The sequence below is a fragment of the Azolla caroliniana genome, unplaced genomic scaffold (assembly GCF_043228905.1).
Source record: "Azolla caroliniana isolate FFs.n. ecotype wild unplaced genomic scaffold, voAzoCaro1.0.p SCAF_15, whole genome shotgun sequence".
NCBI classification, from domain to species: Eukaryota; Viridiplantae; Streptophyta; class Polypodiopsida; order Salviniales; family Salviniaceae; genus Azolla; species Azolla caroliniana.
The window spans coordinates 17,655,273-17,678,833 of record NW_028230450.1 but is presented as its reverse complement, the minus strand read 5'-3'; the positions used below and the strand labels follow the sequence as shown (position 1 = coordinate 17,678,833).

The 23,561-nt window shown below is 39.4% G+C and overlaps 1 protein-coding gene across 1 annotated transcript; it reads left to right on the top strand.

Moving 5' to 3' along the window:
• Positions 1-20,638: 20,638 nt before the first annotated feature.
• Positions 20,639-23,276, top strand: LOC147854874 (uncharacterized). The gene is made up of 4 exons (XM_087331739.1): positions 20,639-20,813; positions 21,672-21,933; positions 22,299-22,377; positions 22,892-23,276. The coding sequence occupies exons 1-4, from the start codon at positions 20,698-20,700 to the stop codon at positions 23,155-23,157; spliced, it is 723 nt and encodes a 240-aa protein (XP_087187865.1). The 5' UTR covers positions 20,639-20,697; the 3' UTR covers positions 23,158-23,276.
• The last annotated feature ends 285 nt before the right edge of the window (positions 23,277-23,561 follow it).

Below are 23,561 nucleotides of genomic sequence, written 5' to 3'. Positions count from 1 at the left end.
AAAAACACATTTGATAGGTATTTTAATGGTTCATTTCAATCTTGGAAAATATCTACAACCACATGTTATGAATCTACCACACAAGGACAACGATTCTATTGGCGAATATGTGCTTCAGTATTACCTTGAAATATGAGAGGAGAATGTCTTGTATATTTGCCTTCTGTCACCTCTTCGTCCGCGATTCATTGTTTACATATGTATTTATGACCGAACAAACACAAGCAAACATTTGGACTGACTCGTGCTCTCTCGTTTATCTTTCTCTGGATGTAGTCTCCTCCCCCCGCCCCACTTTTGTCAAGGAGTCTCACTACATGTTTATTTACTTACCTAAATGCTTTGTTTATTTATTGTTATTTTACAAGTGGCTCCCTCCCCCATAAACATAGACCACAAATAAATCCTTCGAAGCTAGGATAACCTCTCTTTTATTGAGCTGGAATCACATATATTGTGTTGCATTTGCGTTTCTCCACACACACAAAAATATTGATGCTTTTATCAAAAGCATCAATATTTTTGCATCTGATAATGGGACCCCCATCCAGCTAAGCCATACATATATGATTAGGTGATGGTGATATGTAATGATGAAATTGTTTGATAAGTCCCCATAGAAGTGTGCAATTGGGCACATGTTTTGCTAGAAATCTAAAAAAGTTCGCCACTTTTGTTACAAAAACTAATATTTATAATAGATGAGAAAGACATGCTTATGCACACAAAAAACACCTCATTATTATCACTTTCAGTCTTTGCCTTACTTGGAAATTTCCAGTGAAATATTGGATTTGACTCCATTGGGTGACGTGTAATGATAATGTGATCGAAAACCCCACAAAGTGTACCATTATTCAAATGTCCCTCAAAAACTTCATTGCTTTTGCTATGATATTAACATTTTGGTAGATACCAAAGGATAAATTTACCAATATACTTGGGAAGATTGGGATCGTAACAACAATAAGTCCATATATATCTCCAAAAGTGTTGTCATATGCATTTGTTGCATTCCAATTTACGGACGTTGTCAGCCTATGGAAGTTTCTTATTGAAAGGGAAGGCTTGCAAGTGCTCAATGAATCTTGATGCAAAGGTTTCCCTCAATCTTGGTTTAGATGATATGTCTCATTATTATGGGTTTGTTTCCAATTCAAATTCAAATTGACGGTGCAACTTATAAGGTGGATATGTATCTTAATCTAATAAGGTTCATCATACAATTTCCATGTTGGTAAATTTCAAAAAGGTATTATGAACCTCAAAACCCTTTGTCTTACATTGTCTTAGTGAGGAAATGTTCGGTGTAGCGAATGAAGTTCATTTTTGCTCAAATACGCAACCGCATGAGTCGTATCATGTTTAAAATTTGCACAAGAAATAAACGCATTCTAGCTCTCATAGTAAGCCCATTTGTTAAATGGCATGATGTTGATGAGTCATCATCTCCTTGGGAAGACAAAACCACGTGTCATTAACTATTGTCGATGCTTGTTACTTAGGAGAAAACAATTTAATGATGTGTAATCCGAGGAATAAGATAGTCCTGATTCCCAACATTGCAATTTGCAATCATATATTGATATGAAGGCATATGGGGTCAATATGTAGCCATGACGTATGAAACTTAGGGAAGTACTTGAACAAGAGGAGGAAATGAGAATATATTATTTCATAATTGGGAGGCAAATTAGTGTCGTTTTGTTGTGCGCGCCAAAGTACAAATTCACCATGGTTGTATTCTAAGTAATAGTGTTGTACACAATATCTTTCACATTTACATTTGACACTTGTTCTAAATCTTACACAACTTTTGATATAGCAATTATGAATCATAAATACATGTGTGGGTACCATAAGTGCCAAATTATATGTAACCATTACGTATGTAACGTGCACACAAACATAGGATATGAGGATTGAACTTGCATGGTTTTGTGTTTCCTTTACTATGATTGTAATTGTCTATCAAAAATAAGAATGGAATCCAAAGTTTCATATATTAAATATGTACATGAAATCCTACAATAGATCATGTAATGTAGAAAGCATCACAAGGTCTACATGAGGTTTATATATCACCAAATGAAAGTCAAGATGTTGGTCTACACAATCAACCAACATCAATGTGATTCACTTGAATAAATAATTACACCATTATCAATGCATGTTTGTGTTATATGTATGGTTATCTTTTTACCCAATTTATCATGCACATAGATTTCCCTTTCATTGACAAACAAACAATATGTCATTACCACATATATTCCTTTCATTTTCATTATGCACATATACTAAATGCACGTGACGAAGTGAAAACATATTGTAATAGAAAAGGGAAGGAATTTTGTATTGCGTTTAATATATTGTTAGCGTCAAGGATGACAAACCAAGTTTTATGTTATAAAACATGATAGAATGTCACTTTCATGACTCGTATAAGCACTAGTTCAAAGGAAGACGAGCCATAATCCATGTTCTAAAACAAAGTTTTATTATTTGAAAATGAGTTAGAACGCTAGGTCCATGGTCATGGCCCCTGGGTGCTATTTCAAATTATTAGAAACGATGACATCATTGATGAAAACAAAAACAATCAAGGTAACATTATTTAAAACTTCCAAAAATATCTTCCATGCTTATGCCATGTCTAACCCGAAGAAAGAAAAAAGGTATTTGAACCTAAAGACAACTTGTCATTTTGAATTTGGATTTCTATTCATACTGACATTGGGAATTTGAATGGCATTCTTTACTCACCTCGGTGGATGAGTACAATAATTGTAAAGTTTATTGTATGTATGGATGTCATGTTCTAAATGTGAAATCAGAGAGAGGAGATATCATTTAGTAACTTTATGTGATATCATTGACAATATAGGTCACGCATACAAACAAAAGAAAGATTTTTTAAGGAAAACTTGGACATCTTCTCTTATTTCCTCATAAGCCACAAATAAAACAGTAAGAACTACAACTCAACTTCACTTTATGTAACATAAGAGACATTTAGATATCCTGCAAATATCTATATTCCAACATTTATATGCATAAACATTATTCATGCAATGGTAAGCTTGTGCTTCACAATTATTCATGCAATTGATATAATGTTTGATGTTGAAAGCATCGATTCTACTGATGTCAAAGAGGTAATGACGTGTTTCCGGACATCAATTCTACCCTCAATCATGTCGAAAATATTGATTCTATTGAGGCCGAAATGACAAAGTGATTAATGTAGCTCAACATAATCCATCATATTCAATAAAAAAATCCTCTATGCTTCTGCTCTCAAGCTTACATGTTTCACCCTCTTTCTCTCTCTAGATCCACGACACTCACTCACTCACTTACTCTCTCTCTCTCTCTCTCTCTCTCTTGTAGTTACCTTACCTTACCCTAGTGGTAAGTTGTTAGCACTACAAGCACTGCGTTGTGGGTTCGAAACCCAACTTCCTCACCTCTCTATTATATACTTCTTATATATCTCTTAATTCACTAGATGCCACTGTGGAATGTAGGGGTTGAACCCATGACCACATGGTCTCGCTCTCTCAAGCCACAATTCACTACACCGCTTTCAATTGACATATTTTCCTCTCTGTAAAATCACAAGTCTCAAATTTGATTTAGAGTTAACGAATCATGATCTTAAACCCTTAGAGAAAGACAGAAAGTCATGACATTAGAGAGAGCTATGAGTTTATAAATCAATAATTAGATTTTTAACATCCATGGAAGACCAATTATGATTTATGAAACGGAGCCTACGCCATGGCAAGGATCGTACTTGGGTTCTCTCAATCTAGAGAGTGTGTGAAGGTGACATAGAGGGATAGATTTCAATAGGTTATCACTAAACTAAATTATCTAGATTACAAATTTACAAGTGCAAAATTGACACCAAGGGCAAATTTGATATTACTCTTGATGTGAGGGGCATTTTTATATATCACTTAGCATTATGCTCGCATTGACTTTAGAATAGAAGTCCATGTAGTCCAAAGAATCAAAGTCTTTATCTTTATTAAAAAATACTTCACCCAATAAGCTTCTTAGGAGGATTTTTGAATTCATTCATTGATAATGAATCATTGGCCATTGTTATTCGATTGTGTTCCTCAATAGACAAAACAACAATGAGTGAAAATATTTTAGTTAATAATATTCTCATATCGTATGTGAGAAATTGAATATGAGGATTGCATGAAAGTTTGGCCACATAACATGATTTTTCTTTCTCTTGTCACAATCGACTACGATATCTTCATGGCATTGATTAGTCCTAGAAGTGGCAAATCGAACACAAAATATACATTTGACAATCCCCATAGTAGAGGCAATAAAAGAAACAACAAATGCTCAAGAAATGATGGTGGATGATTGTTCATAATTGAGACTTCCTTCATATTATTCAAATTTTTGTGCATTTAAGTCAAGGCTATGAAAGTGAATCAAGGCATATGCACTTCCATTTAATTGACTACGATTGGCACATTCATAAGTTGTTGTCCTCACAGAACCACTTTTGTGATTTTGACACGCACCTTATCTCCTTTTTGTGTGCACACAATGTCACACTCTTTATGGCGTCTAATTTTATGTGTAAATCTAATAGGACCACTTTGCTTGAAAATTCAATCCTTTAAACAAACACCAATTAGTGCAACGATCATCAATCTATCTGAACTTCAAAGGTTTATCAATTTAGTGGAATTTTACCATGTAATACATTCCTTCTCATGCACTTTCTATAAGTTAAGGTTACCTTCGCGGAATCTTTACATCATTGTCAATTGTTTCATGTAACCATGTTTAAGATAATTGCACAATTGTTCTCTAGAATAGAAGATCTTAGGATCTCTCTTTCTCTTGGAGCTTCGGTAAGACGATCATTACGACAATTTCGTGGAAATTTTGTGAACATTTAGTAACTATAATAATAAATCCACAAACAATTTTAGTAAGATAACTTAATTTGCCAAAAACTTGATAATGCCATACATATTACACAGAAAGATTATTTTTAGCCATTTGTCATCCTATTCCATTTTAAAGGCCTACCAATGTAGCTTCTCAATATACATTTTGACAACTGTACAAACACGGAGCTTACTTCCATGAAATGTTTACATTATATCAAATTATTTTGTGTACATGCATTCATGAACATTAGATTATTGTTGACAACAAATACTGAAAAAGCCTTTTAAAGGGCAATGTTATCCTTCTCGCCCCTAACATTGTGGACAATTGTCAAATATTACTCGTTTTTCTACCCGTGCAACACAATGGATTAGAGTTTATTCCCTTGGTCACTCTTATCAACGAAAGAATAATGAAGATGATGGTTATATTTCTCTTTTATTTGTTCCCGTGATAGTGATGTATATATTAAAGCAACATGGCAACATGATAAACCATTGTTCCATATAACAATAATGTTTATGACAAATATAAAGAAAAGGTGCATGTAGATGTTTGCTGCAAGAACTAATGTTGTGAAGATACATGTGTGCGTGTGAAATGTGAGAGGGACCACTCGAGACAGGAACTAGGGAGGGCGGAATGGACTCGAGTAGTCAACTTTGGTCCCCAAGAGTATTTTTACTTTGTCGTAATTCGTGTGCGTAAGAGGATGTGCAATTGTGAAGAGTAAATTTTATAGTACTTAAAATATATGTATTTGTATAATGGTTGATATGTGTGTGTGTGTGTGTGTGTGTGTGTGTGTGTGTGTGTGTGTGTATAAGATATGTAAGGTATATGTTTATGAAAGGAATGTAAATTTGTGCTTGTGTATGCGTGCACTTGAGTATAGGCATGTATATACATATGTATATGTGTATATGTAGGAATGCTTGTTTAAATGTTTGTTATAAGGTGCAAGTAGGTACATATATATAACAAACATTCATACATACATATATTATGTATGTATGTCAATCAAATGTATGTTGGTGGTTATGTGAATATTATGTGCACATATTTATGTTTCAGGAATTAAACGATTTGATACATCTATTGTTGTGCAATAATGTGCAAGGGTATGTGAATGAACATGTATAGGTATATCAATGTTAATGTGCATGTTTTAATATGTATGTCTAATTTAGTGTATATAGGTATTTATCGATGGTGAGAGGGGTATTTAGGAAAGTCAATGTCTTGGCAACTAGATCAAGGCATGGAAGACATGAATTGGGACATGGCTTGTTAGGACAATGTTGATAAAATTCTTCTACACGAGATGGAGCATTAGCGAGATTCTCAGTGGGTTTTGTGTTTGATCAATGGGCATATAACTTAACCAATCCGCCAAGTAATAAAGTTTGTTATGCATGAACTTGGAGTCCAAAATGGCTTCAACATTGTATTTTGGTCCATCAACAAGTTGAACAAGAGGTGGGTGAGGAATAACAAGATATGAAATAGAGATTGAAGCCTAGGGTGGGATTATGGATGATAGTTGGAAGAGAGATTACAAGAGATACCCAACAATTTGAGCAAATGCTTCCCAAACTTTGAAACGAAACGCGACCCACAATATCTACAAATGTCATTTCGAAAACCATGGGGCTTGATAGTCTTCCCGCATAACCAAATGCCCCTTGAATTTTTGAGGATAGAGCAACATGTCTTGGCAACTAACGAGCTTGATGCCCTATCCACAACCCCTCATCGCTAAAATCTCAACTTGCACGACTTGATCCTCCTCACTTGATTATGATCTTCTTACTTAAGATTGTAGTTGAACAACACTTGAACCTTTTCTTGTACCCCATTGTGTATAGGGATAAGGTGTGGGCTACAACTACGAAATACCCCCTTGAATCAAGGGGCTCGTTCTATGATGTCACGACTCCCCTCAATGGGCCTCCTAGTGCACAACCACTAAATGTTGCAATGCTTTTTGATGACCAACATTCTAGCAAAGAATTTTGTGACACACCTATCTATCATCCACACATCTCTTATATTTTATTTTCTTTCTTGATGTTGACCATGGCGTGAATGGTTAATTGTTACTCTTTTATTTGTCCACCTTTCCCAACCCTTGTCAAAATAAACCAATGAACATAGGTATGCTTAAGGTTATGGCAAACTTCATCAATAAATATATCGATATCCTTCACCCAAACATCCAAGAGATCATTTATCTCCTAATGTTACTCCTACTTCGACAAACAACAACCCCCCTTTGAGCATTAATGTTTCCATCAACTCAATAAAATCCCACTAGGCACAAATGATAGATCTACGAATGCAGGTAATTTGTTACGGGCATGACCATAATTTATCTCATGGTAAGTTGTAATGTTATATTCTACACATGAGGATAAAGTGTGAGGGTTAATCGAGAGTGTAAAGAAGATAGGATTACTTTTAATTTGAGGAATTGAGACAACTCATAAGGAGCAAGTGTGAACTTGCCTAGGGGCCTTAGGTTTGGCTATAAATATGAGGCATAACTACCCTTATTAGACACATCATTCGACTACGTTGAGGCCCATGTATGACTTGATGACATGGCAGTGGTATTGGACGCCGATCAAGGCTTGAGTCTGACGCGATCCCTTCGATCAGGGGTGGTTGGGTGGATTGGCACCTATCTTTCTCTTATTATTATTATCTATCTATCTTATATTCCCTTGGCTTATGCTTACATTAAGAATGATCTCTAACATATAACACATGTGTTTTCTTTTTAAACCAATGTATGGATACATGCCTTTGCATATCTTTCATGCTCATAAACATTAGACATTCAATATGAGCAAGCCATTTGGTTAGCTTAAATGTTTAATGGCTTTATTCTTTAACGTTCGAGTTCAAATGTGACCAAGACCATACAACTATGTAAAGAATCGATGGTGATTCTTGTGCAACGGAATAGGTTAGAGATGTGTGAGAGAGAGAGAGAGAGAGAGAGAGAGAGAGAGATACTCAAGATATATTGTATATTACAAAGGAGAGAGTACTTTACATAGTCATTCTCTCTCTTCATTAACTACCGAAGCTCATGAGTCATGGGGAATGTGGAAACTCATTAGTTATGTGCCATAGAATATGATTCTATGACATGACACATAGTTAATGTGTAAAGAGTAGTGGTGTGACTTTTGACCTTTGAGTGTTCATACACTCTCAAGGGTGTGTTCACACACTAGGCTAGGTTGAGCTTGATTCTCAACATATGAAACATGTTTAGACTTTAGGTCTAAATGCAATTTGGGTTCATTGTAATAGGACTTAAGGAGCCGAAACTAGATGGGTGGTGTTTAATGGCTTTGTTCTCGAAGTTTTGAGCACAAATTTGACCAAGACCATACACCATTATTGATACATACGACAATAAAACATGTTTAGACTTTAGGTCTAAGTGCACTTCAAGGTCCTCATAATAGGACTTAAAGAGTCGAAACCACACGGGTGGGCACATAGACTTAGTTTATTGTTAATCTTTTTTCGTGTATAAACTATTCAAGGAAAGACATTCATTTGTCACCCCCATGGTTTTTAAAACATCTTTGTGTTACCATAATTACTTGATCTTTAACCTCATCTCATACTTCTAGAGGGGTATTTGTTGAAAGCAAGGTCGTTAGTATGCAAAAAGTGAACAACACTCGTGATAAAGAGGAACTCAACAAGTTGATGTGAGATGCAAACAAAATGAACAGAGTATCAAAGGAGACTTAACATAGATCAAGATCAACAGAGAAGGAGATGAGAGACAGAGACATGGGGGCAAAATAGTAACTATATTATTCTCAAGTGTTATAGTACAAGAATGGCACAACAACAACCACCGAACTGCCCTATGGACTAATTACACAAATGTCCTAAACCTAGTCTGTCCAAATGGGAATCAGATAGATATCTCCTTACGCCCATCATTGCCATAGTGATTGGAATTAGTTAGCCGAAAGTCATTTGATCATCTTGTCTGCTACATTGTCAACCGTAAATATCTTCTCAAGCCGAGCTTTCCTGAAGTGATGCAATCCCAAACAAAATGGTATTGAACATCGATGTGATTTGAGGTGTTGTGGTGGACCAAATTTTTTGACAAAGCGACAACACCCTAATTGTCGTTATAGATAACTAGAGCCAAATTGGAGTCCGTGTGTCGAAACGTACATGCCAGCCAATCGAGCCATAGAGCTTCTTTCCCAGTGTTGGACGCAACTACGTATTCAACTTCAGTGGTTGAAGTGGTCGTGCACTCCTAGAGTTTCAACTTCCATGAAATTGCTTCATTACCGAATTTGAAGCAATATCCGGTTGTTGACTTTTGATTGTCCAAGAAACATGCGAAGTTCGAGTCGGTATACAACCGACAACGCCTAAAATCTTGTTCGGACCGAATAGGATGCCATAGTCTTTTGTGCCCACTAGATATCTAAACACATGCTTCACCGCGTTCCAATGCGATCTGCTGGGGTTGTGCATAAATCTATTGATGGTTCCTACGACATGAGCAATGTTCGGCCGTGTCGCGACCATCATGTACATTAGGGAGCCAACTATTGGTGTGTATGGTACCGACTTCATGATTTCCCCCTAAGGATCGGATGTAGGACAATCTCGTTGAGACAACCGAAGACTAAGAATCCCCAGTCCACTTTGTCCCCTTCATACGTGGCAATGATGAAGCTTGATTTATTTTTCGGCATCCCGTAGGTTTTCAAATGCACGCAATTGACTTCCATTCGGAACTTTGCCACTTCTCTGAAGAACTCATTAGAACCTGCGTGTGTTCTGTATGCCTTGGCAGTGGCGGAGTACTCCCCGAAATAGGACTGTAGTATTTTTGTAGGAGGGATATTGATCTCTCTACCCCCTTTCTTGCATCAAGCCTAATGCCCCTCGAATATGTGTGTTGGTGAGGCGACCAACATTGATCTTCATCCCCACCTTTAACACATTTGGGTGCGGAGGAGCCTTTGCAACCTTGATATAGCCTCCTAAGCCATGGTCCTTTGTCGTAATTCTGAGGAGATGTTGATCGGCATGTTATCTACGTCTGCTGAGTTTGAGAGTTTTCTGGATGAGAGTAGTTCGTCTGTGTTGTTGTGAAAGCTTCGTCTCTTCTGTGCTCTTGCTACTTCTTCTGTGTAAGAAATTGGTTGTTCGTTTTTCTTAAATAACTCTGAGTGCCACTATTTCTTTCTTTCTTTCTTTTTCAAGAAAGTATAACAGAAAAAGAGAACGGTGATATACATGTATGGTTTAGGAATATTACGGTTTGTCCTCTTCGGCTCAGGTTGACTGAAGTTCTCCTCCCGAGGTTGATTTTGTTGGAACTTTTCCAGTTATTGTAACATCATCCCTTTAGTGTTTTTTGGGTCATCTTTGTGGCTTTTGTCTAGGAATGGGTTAGGGGGTGTCGACCCGGCATATGACTTGAGTCGAAAGCCATTGACCCATTTTGGCAAGATTTCTTCGGCTAACATACCAATTGGTACGTCCTGTTGTCGACGTCTGTGATCCAATAGGGTCCATCGGTGTCGTGAAGATTTCCGGCTACGGTGAGAAACTCAGGTAGGACAAATAAAATGGGGATGCGCAACATTGCACATGCACTTGTAAATTTGTAGAATGAGAATAAGATAACAAAATATAAGGGGAAGGGTAATAATCTAAGGTGCTAAAGGTGCACCATGAGGTTCGTAGAGGCATAAAGGTGATGTGCACTTTGTAGACTAGAGGAAAGTACATGAAGAATGGGTGTAGGGAGTAGTGGGCATTGAGTGTGAATGTGAGAGGAGAGAGTTAAAGGCCCACCGATTTAAGATCAAGGAAAAATATTCCCCATTGAAAGAAGGGGATTTGACCTCTCCTTTTGTTATGTGCCTCACCCCTTACCACTATAAAAGGGAGTGAGGGGTCTCTTGTGAAGGGGTTGCCTATTTTGAGTGAGGAGGGGCTTCCACTTTTGGGAGTCACCATTTTGTTGTTTCGGGGTAGACCATTAGGGTTTTAATGATCCCTATTTGGTTTTAGGGTTTGGGGTTTTAGGATCTCGTTTTCAGTGTTTCATTCATTAGATTCTTCTTCGTCTTTACCTATCCGATTAGGGTTTCTTGTAGTCGTTTGGTTTGGCCTATGCGGCCATGGTTGTAATTGTTTGCGGATTCTTAATATAATTTGTTTGTGTATCTTGCCTCCATCTATTTCTTGTTCAATGTTAATGTCTTATTCTTTCTCCTCTCCTCTTGAGCGAAGTTCCCATTTCTCCTCTACTCCCTAGTACACGACCCCCGTGGTCCCGCCTAGGATCCTACATGTACTCGCGGATTTCCGCGACATCAGAACCTTAGCTTCCCCGACATCCGTCCCATCATAATCTGGAAGAGTAACACTGGTTTGTTGATCACGAACATGGTCTTGTTTTTTGTACAATGCCGGTCGACAAACGAATTTCTGCATCTCTAATCATGTTCCAACTTCCATAGGCTTTGTGGCCGCTCCTCTTCGAGCTCCAACAACTGTTCTAGTCGGCTTTGTTCTGAGTCATTTTTGTTCAACTATTCGGTGATATGTACCCTCAAACTTGGCACTTGAAATTAGATCGGCATGACAACTTCTAAATCAAACGCTAGCCAAAATGGGGTCGACTATATATTGGTCTTGTAACTCATTCAATATCCCCAGAGAGCACTTTGCAATTTCGTATCCCAGTGTATCTGGTTCTCGTTGACGATTTTCTTTAAGATATTCTATAGTGTCTTGCTCATCAACTCCGCAAGTTCGTTCTCCTGTGGGTAGTAAGGAGTGCTTTTCTTGTGTATGACAACGTAGTGGTGCGTTAGCTCCTGCGCCACCTTGTTGGTGAAGTGACCACCTTGGTCGTTGATCAATTTGATTGGGCAGCCGAATCAACACCAAAGATTCTCATAAAAAAACTTGGATGTTGATGCCGTCGTATTGTCGCGCAAAGTATTAGCTTCCACCCATTTGGTGCAATAATCCGTGGAAACGAGGATATACTTGTTGCTGGTACATGTCATGGCCGGTTTGAACGGTTCGACAAAATCTAGACCCCATTTCTGAAATGGCTCTAATGGCATAACCGATTAGTGTGGCATGCGCACTTTTTCAGATGGCTCGCCCATTCGTTGACATCAATCACATTCCTTGAAGTACCTAACTGCATATTTCATTGTTGTCGGCCGGCATTGTACAACTGTTCTAGTCGGCATAAGATTCCCGAGAGAGAGGAAGTGAGAAGAGGAGAGAGAGAGATAGGATGATGATAGCAGCTCTTATATTATATGAAAGATAAGTACAAATCGGCTAAGAGGCTTAAGACTGGTGTTGAACCAATTTGGTTCAAAACAATGCCTTGTGCCTCCTTTTATAGTGTTTTTAGGAATAATCCTTAAGCTTCTAGAATGTTCCAGAGAGATCTGGAATATACATCAATTTTCTATGATAAAGCATAAATGAAAATAATATCCTACAAATTACAATTCATAGTCTAATGGTAAGAGCTCGACCCATGTAGCATAAGGTCATGGGTTCGAGTCTTGCCATATTATGACACTATCTCCCCCTTAAAGACGACGAGTGGAACAAGTCGGCGCTAATTGCGGACCGGGTTTGTCCGGATACTTTCGGTGGAAATCAACAAGAAGATCCTGTGCATTGGCAACATGCTCGACGGGTTCCCAAGTACGTTCGCTCGGACTATAACCGAGCCAATCGACCAAGTAATAAAGTTTGTTGCGAACAAGTTTGGAATCGAGGATGGCAGCAACTTCATACTCCGGGCCGACGTCCAACTCCAGCGGGGGTGGCGGTGGTGTCACACTATCGGGAATGGTGTTTGCTTTATAAGGTTCAAGAAGAGAACAATGGAAAACCGGATGTATCTGAAGCTGCGGAGGGAGATCAAGGCGGAAAGTGACATCATTAATCTTACCCGTTATACGGAAGGGACCGAGTCGTCGATAATCCAACTTGTCGCACGGTTGAGTAGTCTTGATGTGACGACGTAAGAGCCATACTCGATCTCCGATGGCAAAAGAGGAGGGAATCCGATGACGATCCGCATAAGTCTTCTGTGTGTGTTGAGCATGACGAAGGTGAGTAGAGAGATCCATCTGGATCTTGCGTAGCCTCTCCAAATGATCCTCGGCACGAGGGTTGGTAGGTAGCTCTAGAGTGTCGATCACCGACCAGCGAGGATGGAAACCGGTATAAGCGAAAAATGGGGAGACCCGAGTCGAGGAGTGAATAGCATTATTATACGCAAACTCCGCAAAGTGGAGAATCTCGGCCCAATCGTCTTGTTGATAACTCAGGAAACACCAGAGATATTGCTCCAGCGTTTGGTTTGTTCGTTCCGCCTGCCCGTCGGTCTGAGGATGGTAGCCGGAGGAGAGGTTGCAGGAGACCTTGAGCATCTTGAAGAGATGCTGCCAAAATTTGGAGACAAATTGCGGGCCTCGGTCACTGATAATACTGTTTGGGAGGCCATGATGCCGAAATACCTCACGCATAACAAGAGCGGCGGTTTCCTCGCTAGTGATGGCTTTAGTACATGGCACAAAATGTGCCATCTTCGTATATTGATCGACGACGGTTAGGATAGCATTGAACCCCTTCGAGACCGGCAGATCTGTGATAAAATCAAGACAAATAGACTGCCATGGCTTACTTGGAATTGGTAAGGGTTCCAACAAACCATATGGATGGTGTCGTGGCATCTTTGCTCGGCAGCAAGCATCACAGGTCCGAACGTAGTCGTCGACAAAACGACGCATGTGGGGCCACCAAAAAGATCACTGCACTAGCTCCAACGTCTTAGTACTACCGAAATGTCCCGCCGTATGGGTGTCGTGACAATGTTGGACGATTTGAAGGCGACAGGAGCAATCGGGGACATATACGCGCTTTTTAAAGAATAACAAACCATCATGATATTCGAATTGTCGGTAGTCAATACTTGGTTGTTGAGACTGAGAACAGGATGCCCGAGAAGTATCAATGTGCGCTAGGATGTCTTGAGCAAAACTATCCGTCTTCAAGGTTGTACGTATGTCATCGGTAATCCGTGAATCCATCGGGGTGTGAAAAATCCGCGTCGTGTGCAATCGTGTTGGTCCCAAGATTACTTGCTTTTGATTATCAAATGTTGCGTCACCAAGACGAGGTGCAAGATATGAACGCCCTGATAGTGCATCTGCTTTTCCTTGCTGCTTCCCCGATCGATATGTGATTTTGAAGTCGAAACGCGTGAGGAATTGCGCCCACCGAGCTTGCCGTCGATTTAGTACGCGAGCGTTCTGAAAATAAGCAAGATTTTTATGATCGCTAAAGTCAATGACCTGATGTGGAGAGCCCTCTAAGAAATGCCGCCATTGTACAAATGAATCCACGATGGCTAATAACTCCTTGTCATGTATTTCGTAGTTGATTTCTGTGACATCGAATTTGTGCGAATGGAAAGCCACTGGATGCAACTCTTCTTTATCGCCTTGTTGAGAAAGGATGCTACCGAGGGCGAAATCTGATGCGTCGGCCTCCATGATGAATGGTTTGCTTGTATCCACATGAGCTAGAATCAGTGCTGATGTAAAGGCTTTCTTAAGATGCCGAAAAGTCATATCTGCTTCTATGGACCAAAGAAATGCTTGGCCCTTCTTCGTAAGTTGTGTGAGAGGTAAAATAATCTTCGAGTAATCCTGTATAAACTTACGGTAGAAGTTAGCAAAACCTAGAAAACATTGTACATCTCGTACCGACCGTGGAATTTGCCACTCTAGTACAGTTTGGATTTTAGCTGGATCCATGGCGATGCCCTTTGAGGAGATGATGTAGCCTAGAAATTCCACTTGCTTGTAGTCAAAGCTACATTTTTCTAGCTTGGCATAAAGACCATTCTCGAGGAGTCGCTTTAGTACTAATAGTACATGAGAATCGTGCTCTTCCTGGGTCTTCGAATAAATCAATAGATCATCCAGATAAATGATCAAACAGATATCCAAGAGGTCTCTGAATATATCATTTGCCATGTGTTGGAAGATTGCAGGTGCATTGGTTAGGCCAAACGGCATAACAGTATACTCGAAATGCCCATACCGCGTGCGAAAGACGGTCTTCCACTCATCTCCCGGTCGGATCCGCACGAGGTTATACGCTCCTCGTAGGTCGATTTTAGTTAAAAACTTGGCACCATTAACTCACTCTAAAAGACTTGATATAAGAGGAAGTGCATACCTATTCCGGATGGTGACTTTATTCAATCCGCGGTAATCAACGACAAGACGAAGTGAGCCATCTTTCTTCTTGACAAAGAAGATGGGTGCACCGGCCGGAGATTTCGAATGGCGGATGAACCCGCTTGCCAAGTTCTCCTCTATGTAGGCTCGAAGGACTTCTAACTCGGTGGGTGACAAGTTGTAAATTGGTCCCCATGGTGGCTCGGTTCCTGGTTGTAAATCGATGGGACAGTCATAGGGACGGTGATGAGGAAGGGTACCGGCTTTTACCTTGTCAAATACATCGGCATAAGGATGATATTTTGCTGGAAGTTGTACTGAGGAGTCCTTCTTAATAGTGCTGGAAGGATGTACTGATATTGCAAATAGGAACATTGCCTCCTTGGGTCCTTCTTCGCGTAGTTGATGGAGTGAAATGGTCGAAACTTGGTGAGTTGATTCTTGGGGTGGTCGATATCGGACTTCTCTTGTTCTCCAATCTATGGCTGGATTATGTAATTCAAACCAAGGTAATCCTAGGACAATGGGATGCTCTGGACTACTAATTATATTAAATGATATTACACACACAAAACTACCTAGGACAACTTGAATGGGTTCTGATTCTTCTACAATATTCTCGGAAGCAATGGGATGACCATCAATGACTACTACAGATGCGGGACAAGGAAGTTTTCTTAAGGATATCTGAGAAGCTTGGGCAAAATTTCGATCCATGAAACAAGAATTAGCTCCGGAATCTAAAAGTGCTAGGACGGGTACTGGGGGAGTACTTTTAGTACTAACAATGACTTGGGCTAGGAACACATTGCTAACTAGCTTGGAGGGAATGGAACCACTAATGGGCTGTACAGATCTAGGGTTGTCCAACCAAACGACTCCTATTTTGGCTGGACTCAATCGTTTAACTCTTCATCTAATTGACTAAGGATTTCAAATTTATTTGAGATACTTGGGCTATTAGTACTATGAATACTCTCAAACACTCTATTAGTACTATTAATACTATCAGACACTCCTAAGGGAAGAATTGACTCGGGTTTAGTATAGGCTACAATTTGATTTACCTGTCTTCTTGGCCTATGGGGACAATTGATTGCGATATGCCCTGGTCCATCGCAATAAAGACATAATCGATTTGCACGTCGTCGTTGCTTTTCTTCTTTCGATAACGGGCCGCGTCGACGCATGGTATTGATCTCCATCGGTGTCGAAGTATTTGCTTGAGGTATGTCTCGTGCAAACGGTCTAGCCGCGACTGCGGCGTAAGTGGGCTCCGGCCTAGCGCGTGATATCTGTAATTAACGTTCTGAACGCCGTTCGAAGAGGCAGTTGTCACATCGGACCGCTCGACTGATTGCCTCCGTAAGAGACTTTGGTTCTTCGGGGAAGGTTAGAAGTAGATCTTTGACATCATTTCGCAGGCCATAGCGAAACTGCTCCATTAGTGCTTGATCATCCCAGGGTATGTCGGAAGCGAGTAGGCGGAAATCCGCCGCGTAGGCAGAGGCTGGACGATCGCCTTGACGCAATCGCCAAATCTTGTTGATCGCCGTCCTGATGCTGTCGGTGTCTCCAAAGCAGGCTTTGAACTCACTAATAAAATCTTCAAAGTTATTAAGCAAGGGTGATTGTTTTTCTAGAAGCGGAGTGAACCATGCTAAGGCTGAGCCGCTAAGCAACGTGCCTATTAAGCCGACTCGGGATGCATCAGTGGGGTATCGGGAAGGATGCATTTGGAGGACTAATCGTACCTGATTAAGGAATCCCCTGAATTGCGATCACGTTCCATCAAATTAAGCCGCTAAGCAACGTGCCTATTAAGCCGACTCGGGATGCATCAGTGGGGTATCGGGAAGGATGCATTTGGAGGACTAATCGTACCTGATTAAGGAATCCCCTGAATTGCGATCACGTTCCATCAAATTAAGCCGCTAAGCAACGTGCCTATTAAGCCGACTCGGGATGCATCAATGGGGTATCGGGAAGGATGCATTTGGAGGACTACTTGATTAAGGAATCCCCTGAATTGTGATCGCGTTCCATCAAATTTCACAGGAAGTCCAATCTTCGGCTCTTTATGAAATCCTTGGGGACTTGATCCTTGTTGTTGCAATGCCGCTTCGAGTTGTTGCACCCGTAACGCTAACTCCCCATGCTATTGCTGAGTTTGTTGCTTTTCTAGAGCGATTTGTTGCAGATCCCCTATCAGCCGTCGGTTTTCTTGTTCCAGGGCAACAAACTTTTCTTTTAGGCACTGTAACTCGGAGAAAACGGATTGATATTCTTGGGCGCTAACAGTAGCCATAGTAGAGGGAAAAGGGTAGGAGGATGAGGGAGAACGACAAGTAGGCTGGAGGAAAGAGGAAATTTGGTTCAAACTGTCAGGAATAGTACTAAAGCAGAGATGGAATTAGTACTAAGAAGAGTAGTACTATTAGTACTAAGAGGACGGGACTACGTAAGATTCCCGAGAGAGAGGAAGTGAGAAGAGGAGAGAGAGAGATAGGATGATAACAACAACTCTTATATTATATGAAAGATAAGTACAAATCGGCTAAGAGGCTTAAGACTGGTGTTGAACCAATTTGGTTCAAAACAATGCCTTGTGCCTCCTTTTATAGTGTTTTTAGGAATAATCCTTAAGCTTCTAGAATGTTCCAGAGAGATCTAGAATATACATCAATTTTCTATGATAAAGCATAAATGAAAATAATATCCTATAAATTACAATTCATAGTCTAATGGTAAGAGCTCGACCCATGTAGCATAAGGTCATGTGTTCGAGTCTTGCCATATCATGACAGCAAAAATGTCTCATTTACAGAGGAATCTAGTGACGCATCATGAAGCAAGTGTCTTGTATCCCATCTACCAAACCATTTTTCTAAATCTTGCATCCAACCGAAACACAAAATTTTGCTTTTATGTGTCTTTTGGATCTTTTTGCTTGCTTCCCATGCAATTCTAGGAAGTCGATCTAAGGGGATTTTTTGAACCTTAAGCATGTATTCAACAACGCTTTCCATGGCCATGATCTCAATGGGAAGCAATCCCGTCTCAAGGAGGAGGAGGGTGTAGGGCGTTTGTTTCTTAACTTGTAGAAACTTTGTAAGAACATGTTTTTGGACATTTTCAAACTCTTTCCACATAGATTTAGGGATGCTACCGCCCTATAGTTCCACCCCATAGTGAAGAACCGGGGTCACCAAAGTGTCAAAAAGATATTTCTTGAGGACCCAACACTTAATATCTCCAAGATTGCATGTGTTCTCAAATGCATAATATGCTCGCTTACCCGCCTCTAAGCGGTGTGTAGCACATTCATTCCATTTATGATTTGAAGGAACTTCAAGGCCAAGATATTTGAAGCTTTCCAGACATTCATGTGGCTCATTATTGTACATAATGAATGGTTTATCTCTTTTTTGACTCTTCACAAGCATAATCTTTGTTTTAGAGCTATTGACACTTAATCTAGTATGCATGCAAAGTTTTTCCAATGCCGTCATAAGCTTTTGTGCATCTCCTGAAGTATTTGCAAAAAGCACTACATCATCCGCATATAACAAAAGCATAATCACACCATTCCCAATGGCAACATCTTCAACACATTCTTCCTTTACAAACTTGGTAACCATTTCTTCTAATTCATCAATGCATAGACCAAATAATGTTGGTGAGAGTGGGCACCATTGCTTAACATCAATAGTGCTATTGAAAAAACCTGAAAGTCTATCTCGCATACGCACACAACATATAACCTTCTCATATATTCGGGAAATTGTAAGCATATATTCACTTGGCACCTCAAGTTCTTCCATCCGCCTCCAAAGATGCTCACGAGGTACCATATCAAAAGCTTTCTTGAAGTCTACAAAGCAACAATATAAACCTTTACCTCTAAGGCGACTTTCCTCCATTAATACTCGAAGAGTGACAAGATGATCAATGGTGCTACGGTGTTTTCGAAAACCAATTTGTCCATAAGCTCTCTTACCATTTTCTTCTGCCCATACACTTATCTTTGATTCCATTATACATCCAAATAGTTTTGCCATTAATGAGCCAACCATGATAGTTTGATAATTGTTTACATTATTTACATCTCCGCCTTTAAGTAAAGGTTTGATCCAATTTGTAGGCCAATCATATGGCATACCATGTTGCAATGCATCATTAAACATATCGCATATCCATATATGTGATTCCTTTCCCGTCCATTTGAGCATTTTAACTTTTATATATTGAAGATTGCTTGCCTTTCAAGAGGCCAATTTCTTAAGTCTTATGCATATATCTTCAATTGTAAAGAAGAGAGAGAGAGAGAGAGAGAGAGAGAGAGAGAGAGAGAGAGAGAGAGAGATTAGAACAAGAAGTTATATTTGTGAAAAATAAATTACATCCAACAGTAATTAAGTTACAAAAGGTTGGTTTAAATACCAACTAGTCTAGGGTAGCTGCCCTTTCTGTTATTTACAAAACTAGCCTAGTGTGTCCGCTGCTAGTGTGAAAGCACTTCATTGGGGAAGTTGGGTTTGATTCTCAACAACTTGTTATTTGCAGCTTTAAGTTGATTTGTTATTTAGAGTTTGGAGATAGAAGTTTGTGTGATTTTTAAGTTTTAAGTTTTAAGTTTTAGGTTTTGAGCAATTGGAAGTTTAGGTTTTTTTTGAGTAATTTTATGCATCATTTTTATGGCAAATATTTGTTGTACACTTACAATTTTTTGGAGTTTTTTATGTTTGTTTCTATGTCGGGCTCCTAGTGATAGAGGTTGTCAGACAGTGGGGCTCCTTTTGACAAAGTCGGGCTCCTGATGACAGAGGCTGTTAGAAAACGAGGCTCCTTTCGACAAAGTCGGGCTCCTGGTGACAGAGGTTGTCAAACAAGGGGGTCTCCTTTCGATGGAGTCAGGCTCATGGTGACAGAGGCAATCAAACAGGGGGCCTCCTTTTGACAGAGTCAGGCTCCTGGTGACAAAGGCAGTCAAACAGGGGGCCTCCTTTTGACAGAGTCAAGCTCCTGGTGACAAAGGCAGTCAAACAGGGGGCCTCCTTTTGACATAGTCAGGCTCCTGGTGACAGAGGCTGTCAAACAATGGGGCTCCTTTTGACATAGTCGGGCTCCTGGTGACAGAGGCTGTCAGATAGCGGGGTTCCTTGTGACAGAGTCGGGCTCCTGGAGACAGAGGCTGTCAGCGTTTTATCCACATCTGACGGTGGAGATCGCACGCGCCATCAACTGTGCAACCTTCACCGTTTGTGCCCGCGATTCCCTACTTGCCCTTTTTAAGTTTTGGTGGTAGTTAGATACAATCACATACATATATGCATACATACATACATGCATGCATACATACATACATATACCGTATACGTATGTATATATGCATGTTTTTTTTTCCTAACATCTTTTATCCTTTTGCAGGGAAACAGAAACAGAGAGCTTTGAATCCATGGATGATGATAATGGTGATGAAGAAGAGTGGGTATGGTTGCATCATCTTCATCACCAAGAGAGGATGAGCTCCCTTGCAGGCTATGGCGATCACCCATCATCTTCTCCACCAAGGTATGAGTGTTATTCATCTTAGATTAGATTCCTTATTTCAAAGGTCATGCTTTGTTTTATTAGGTTTTCAGCAAAGGTCACATGCTTCTCGGGTTTGTTCTCTTCACTCAACATGAACTAGGTCACGTGCTTTCCAAAATCAGGTCATCGAGATCACGTGCTTCTTGATTTCTCCCAAAAACAGCAGATCGTTAATGTTACATGGTTTTAAGGTTATTTTATTCCTCTATTGAAAAGCATGCCATGAGGACCACCTGCTTTTAGGGCTTCAAAAACTAGGTCATAAGGACGAACTATGTTTTTATGGTTTTAAAGGCAAGTCATCAATTCATGACGAATATGTATACTTTTAAGGTTTCAATAGTAGGTTTTATATAATGTTGTGCGCTTTTAGCATTCAAGAAGCAGGTCAACAGGATATGGGGATTTACGTTTTGTGGTCCTGTAGAGTATCAAAAAGAGGGCCATCCAAGAATGGGAACATATGCTTTTAGGGTTTCAGAAAGTGGGTTTGAAGAAGCATGTTGATCTTTGCTTTTAGGTTTTCAATAGACAGGTCATCGGGACATGATGGAATATGGTTTTAATGTTTCTAAACCCAGGTCATTAGCACATGGTTGTATTATTATTTTTAAAGCTTGAAAAACATGTTGTGAGGACATGGCAAAGTATGATTCTAGGGTTTCAAAAACAATCAAGCCATCAATGTGTGCACAGTGATTTTAGGGCATACGTGTGCTTTAAAAGTTCCCTTCTTTTACTTTTTATGTTTAATTTTGCCTTCTTTTATCTTGAGTTTTTTGTTTAAACATGAGTTTCTGGAGAAACAATAGATATGTTCATTTTTTCTACATATAGAGGAGTCAAGGTTGGATTGGACACCACAACCCATATGGATAGCTCATGTTCTTCTACTTCATCTTCTCCGGTTCATGGCAAAATAAGGAAATGCTTTGCAACAGTGATGGCTGAAAAGCAAGGTTTAGCATTCGAGCATCACTCGGCCATGGAGTGGATTGAACCGCAAATCCTCTTTCTCGAACGAACCATGGCCAAAGTTCAGGACTTTGATGACGTGCACAATGCTATCAGATTGTTTGCGACTTCATCAAAGACCACGGTCTTGTTCTCATCACTTTTGATAATATAGTTATATGAGTTAGCTAGAATATGGCTTAGTGTATGAGAAATATGCTTGTTTATTTGCAAAAATTGCCTACATGTATGCTTTGTCAGAGTTGAGGGCCCTAATCTCACGAACAATTAAGGATGAAACACATTAGGAGCATTATCGTTGATCTAGCATGTATAGTTCAAAGCGGAATAAGCAATCATACTTTGTGAATTTTGCATACATGTAAGCATATTTAGGTTATTGTTTTACATGTAAGCATATAAGGTTGTTGCACATGTATATCTTATGTATCGTATGTTTGCAAGTGCAATATATATGTATGTGTTCAGGTGATTTTTACTGATTGACAGGATGCCCTGATCTTGGACCCAGCCATTTGGAATGCTGTAATGAATAACAAGAGCATGCAAGAACTTGCACATTCCCCCTGTATGTGTCATCTTTCTACTTTTTATCTTCATTTCGTGATTCGTCATCATTGGTTGTGTAAGAAATAGGAAATTCAAGAACTTGCTAAGTATTTATTGGTTCATCAAATATTACATCGTATGAAACCCTGATGAAAATATAGGAATAACATAAGCATGCATGAACTTGCATTTCAGTGGTTTAGTGTTCATTTTAATTTGTTTTCTTTGTGACTTATCATCACGGAAAAAGCAAAAAGGAACACAAAGTACTGCCTTTTAGTGAATTTCTCGCTTATAAAAGGCTAAAATTATGGAAGTACTGGACCGATCTTCAAATTTCCTTACCCCATTTAGTTTATTTTTGGTTAACATAACTAGTACATAGTCTTTTCTATAAATGTTTACTAAACAATAGCAAAAGTGTTCACAAACATCAAGAAATAACTATATGGCAAATGCTAGCCCAATTATTTTCCCTTGGATTCATGTGAATCAGTTGGTAATTTGTTAACATGTGGTTCATGTGCGTCTAGATCGGTGCAATGGTGAAGGAGAGAATTTAGATGCAAATATTGTCAATTCTACTTTGTCACCTTACGATAGCAGAACATGGATCTACAAGGTCATGAATGAGAAACTTCCAAACAATCTGCATTCTTTGCTTTCTTTTCTGGAGAGATATTGTTTCTTACGAACTGATAATGATGAGCATGATCAAACAATAAAATCCTGTATTTTATTAGTTGCCATCATTGTAATCCTCATTATCAAGAAGAGACCAAGTGGGCCACTTTCATAGCATGGTATCATGATTGATTTTGTAAATATGTGTGACCGTATGTAAAGCACACAATTCATTGTTTTACTTATGTAAAGGTAACTCGTGTTATAAAGGACTATATTCTTTCATTCAGTTAACTTCCCTCGTGTAGTCCCACATCAGGAGATTGCAGTATTAGTGAAAATATGAAAAACATTTATTTACTTTCTTAGGTAAGGCCCAATGACAGCTTCTCCCAGCGTCATACAATATTGTTGCACTTCACTGGCAAACATGTTTTCTTCTGTGTTATGCTATATAGCAAAGCATTTATTTGTCGCAAAATATTAAATTAAGTTGTATTTGTAAGATTAAATGAATGATTGTCTGTAATTTCTAAAGAGAGAAGCACCAACAATTCAGAGTGCATCATGATTATCATG

Bases quoted from the DNA above. Each gene is read 5' to 3' on its own strand.
- LOC147854874 (XM_087331739.1), top strand. From the start codon at position 20,698: ATGGATGATGATAATGGTGATGAAGAAGAGTGGGTATGGTTGCATCAT. The intron at 21,934-22,298 runs GTCTTGTTCTCA...ACTGATTGACAG, and splicing joins CGACTTCATCAAAGACCACG to GATGCCCTGATCTTGGACCC. The intron at 22,378-22,891 runs GTATGTGTCATC...ATGTGCGTCTAG, and splicing joins AGAACTTGCACATTCCCCCT to ATCGGTGCAATGGTGAAGGA.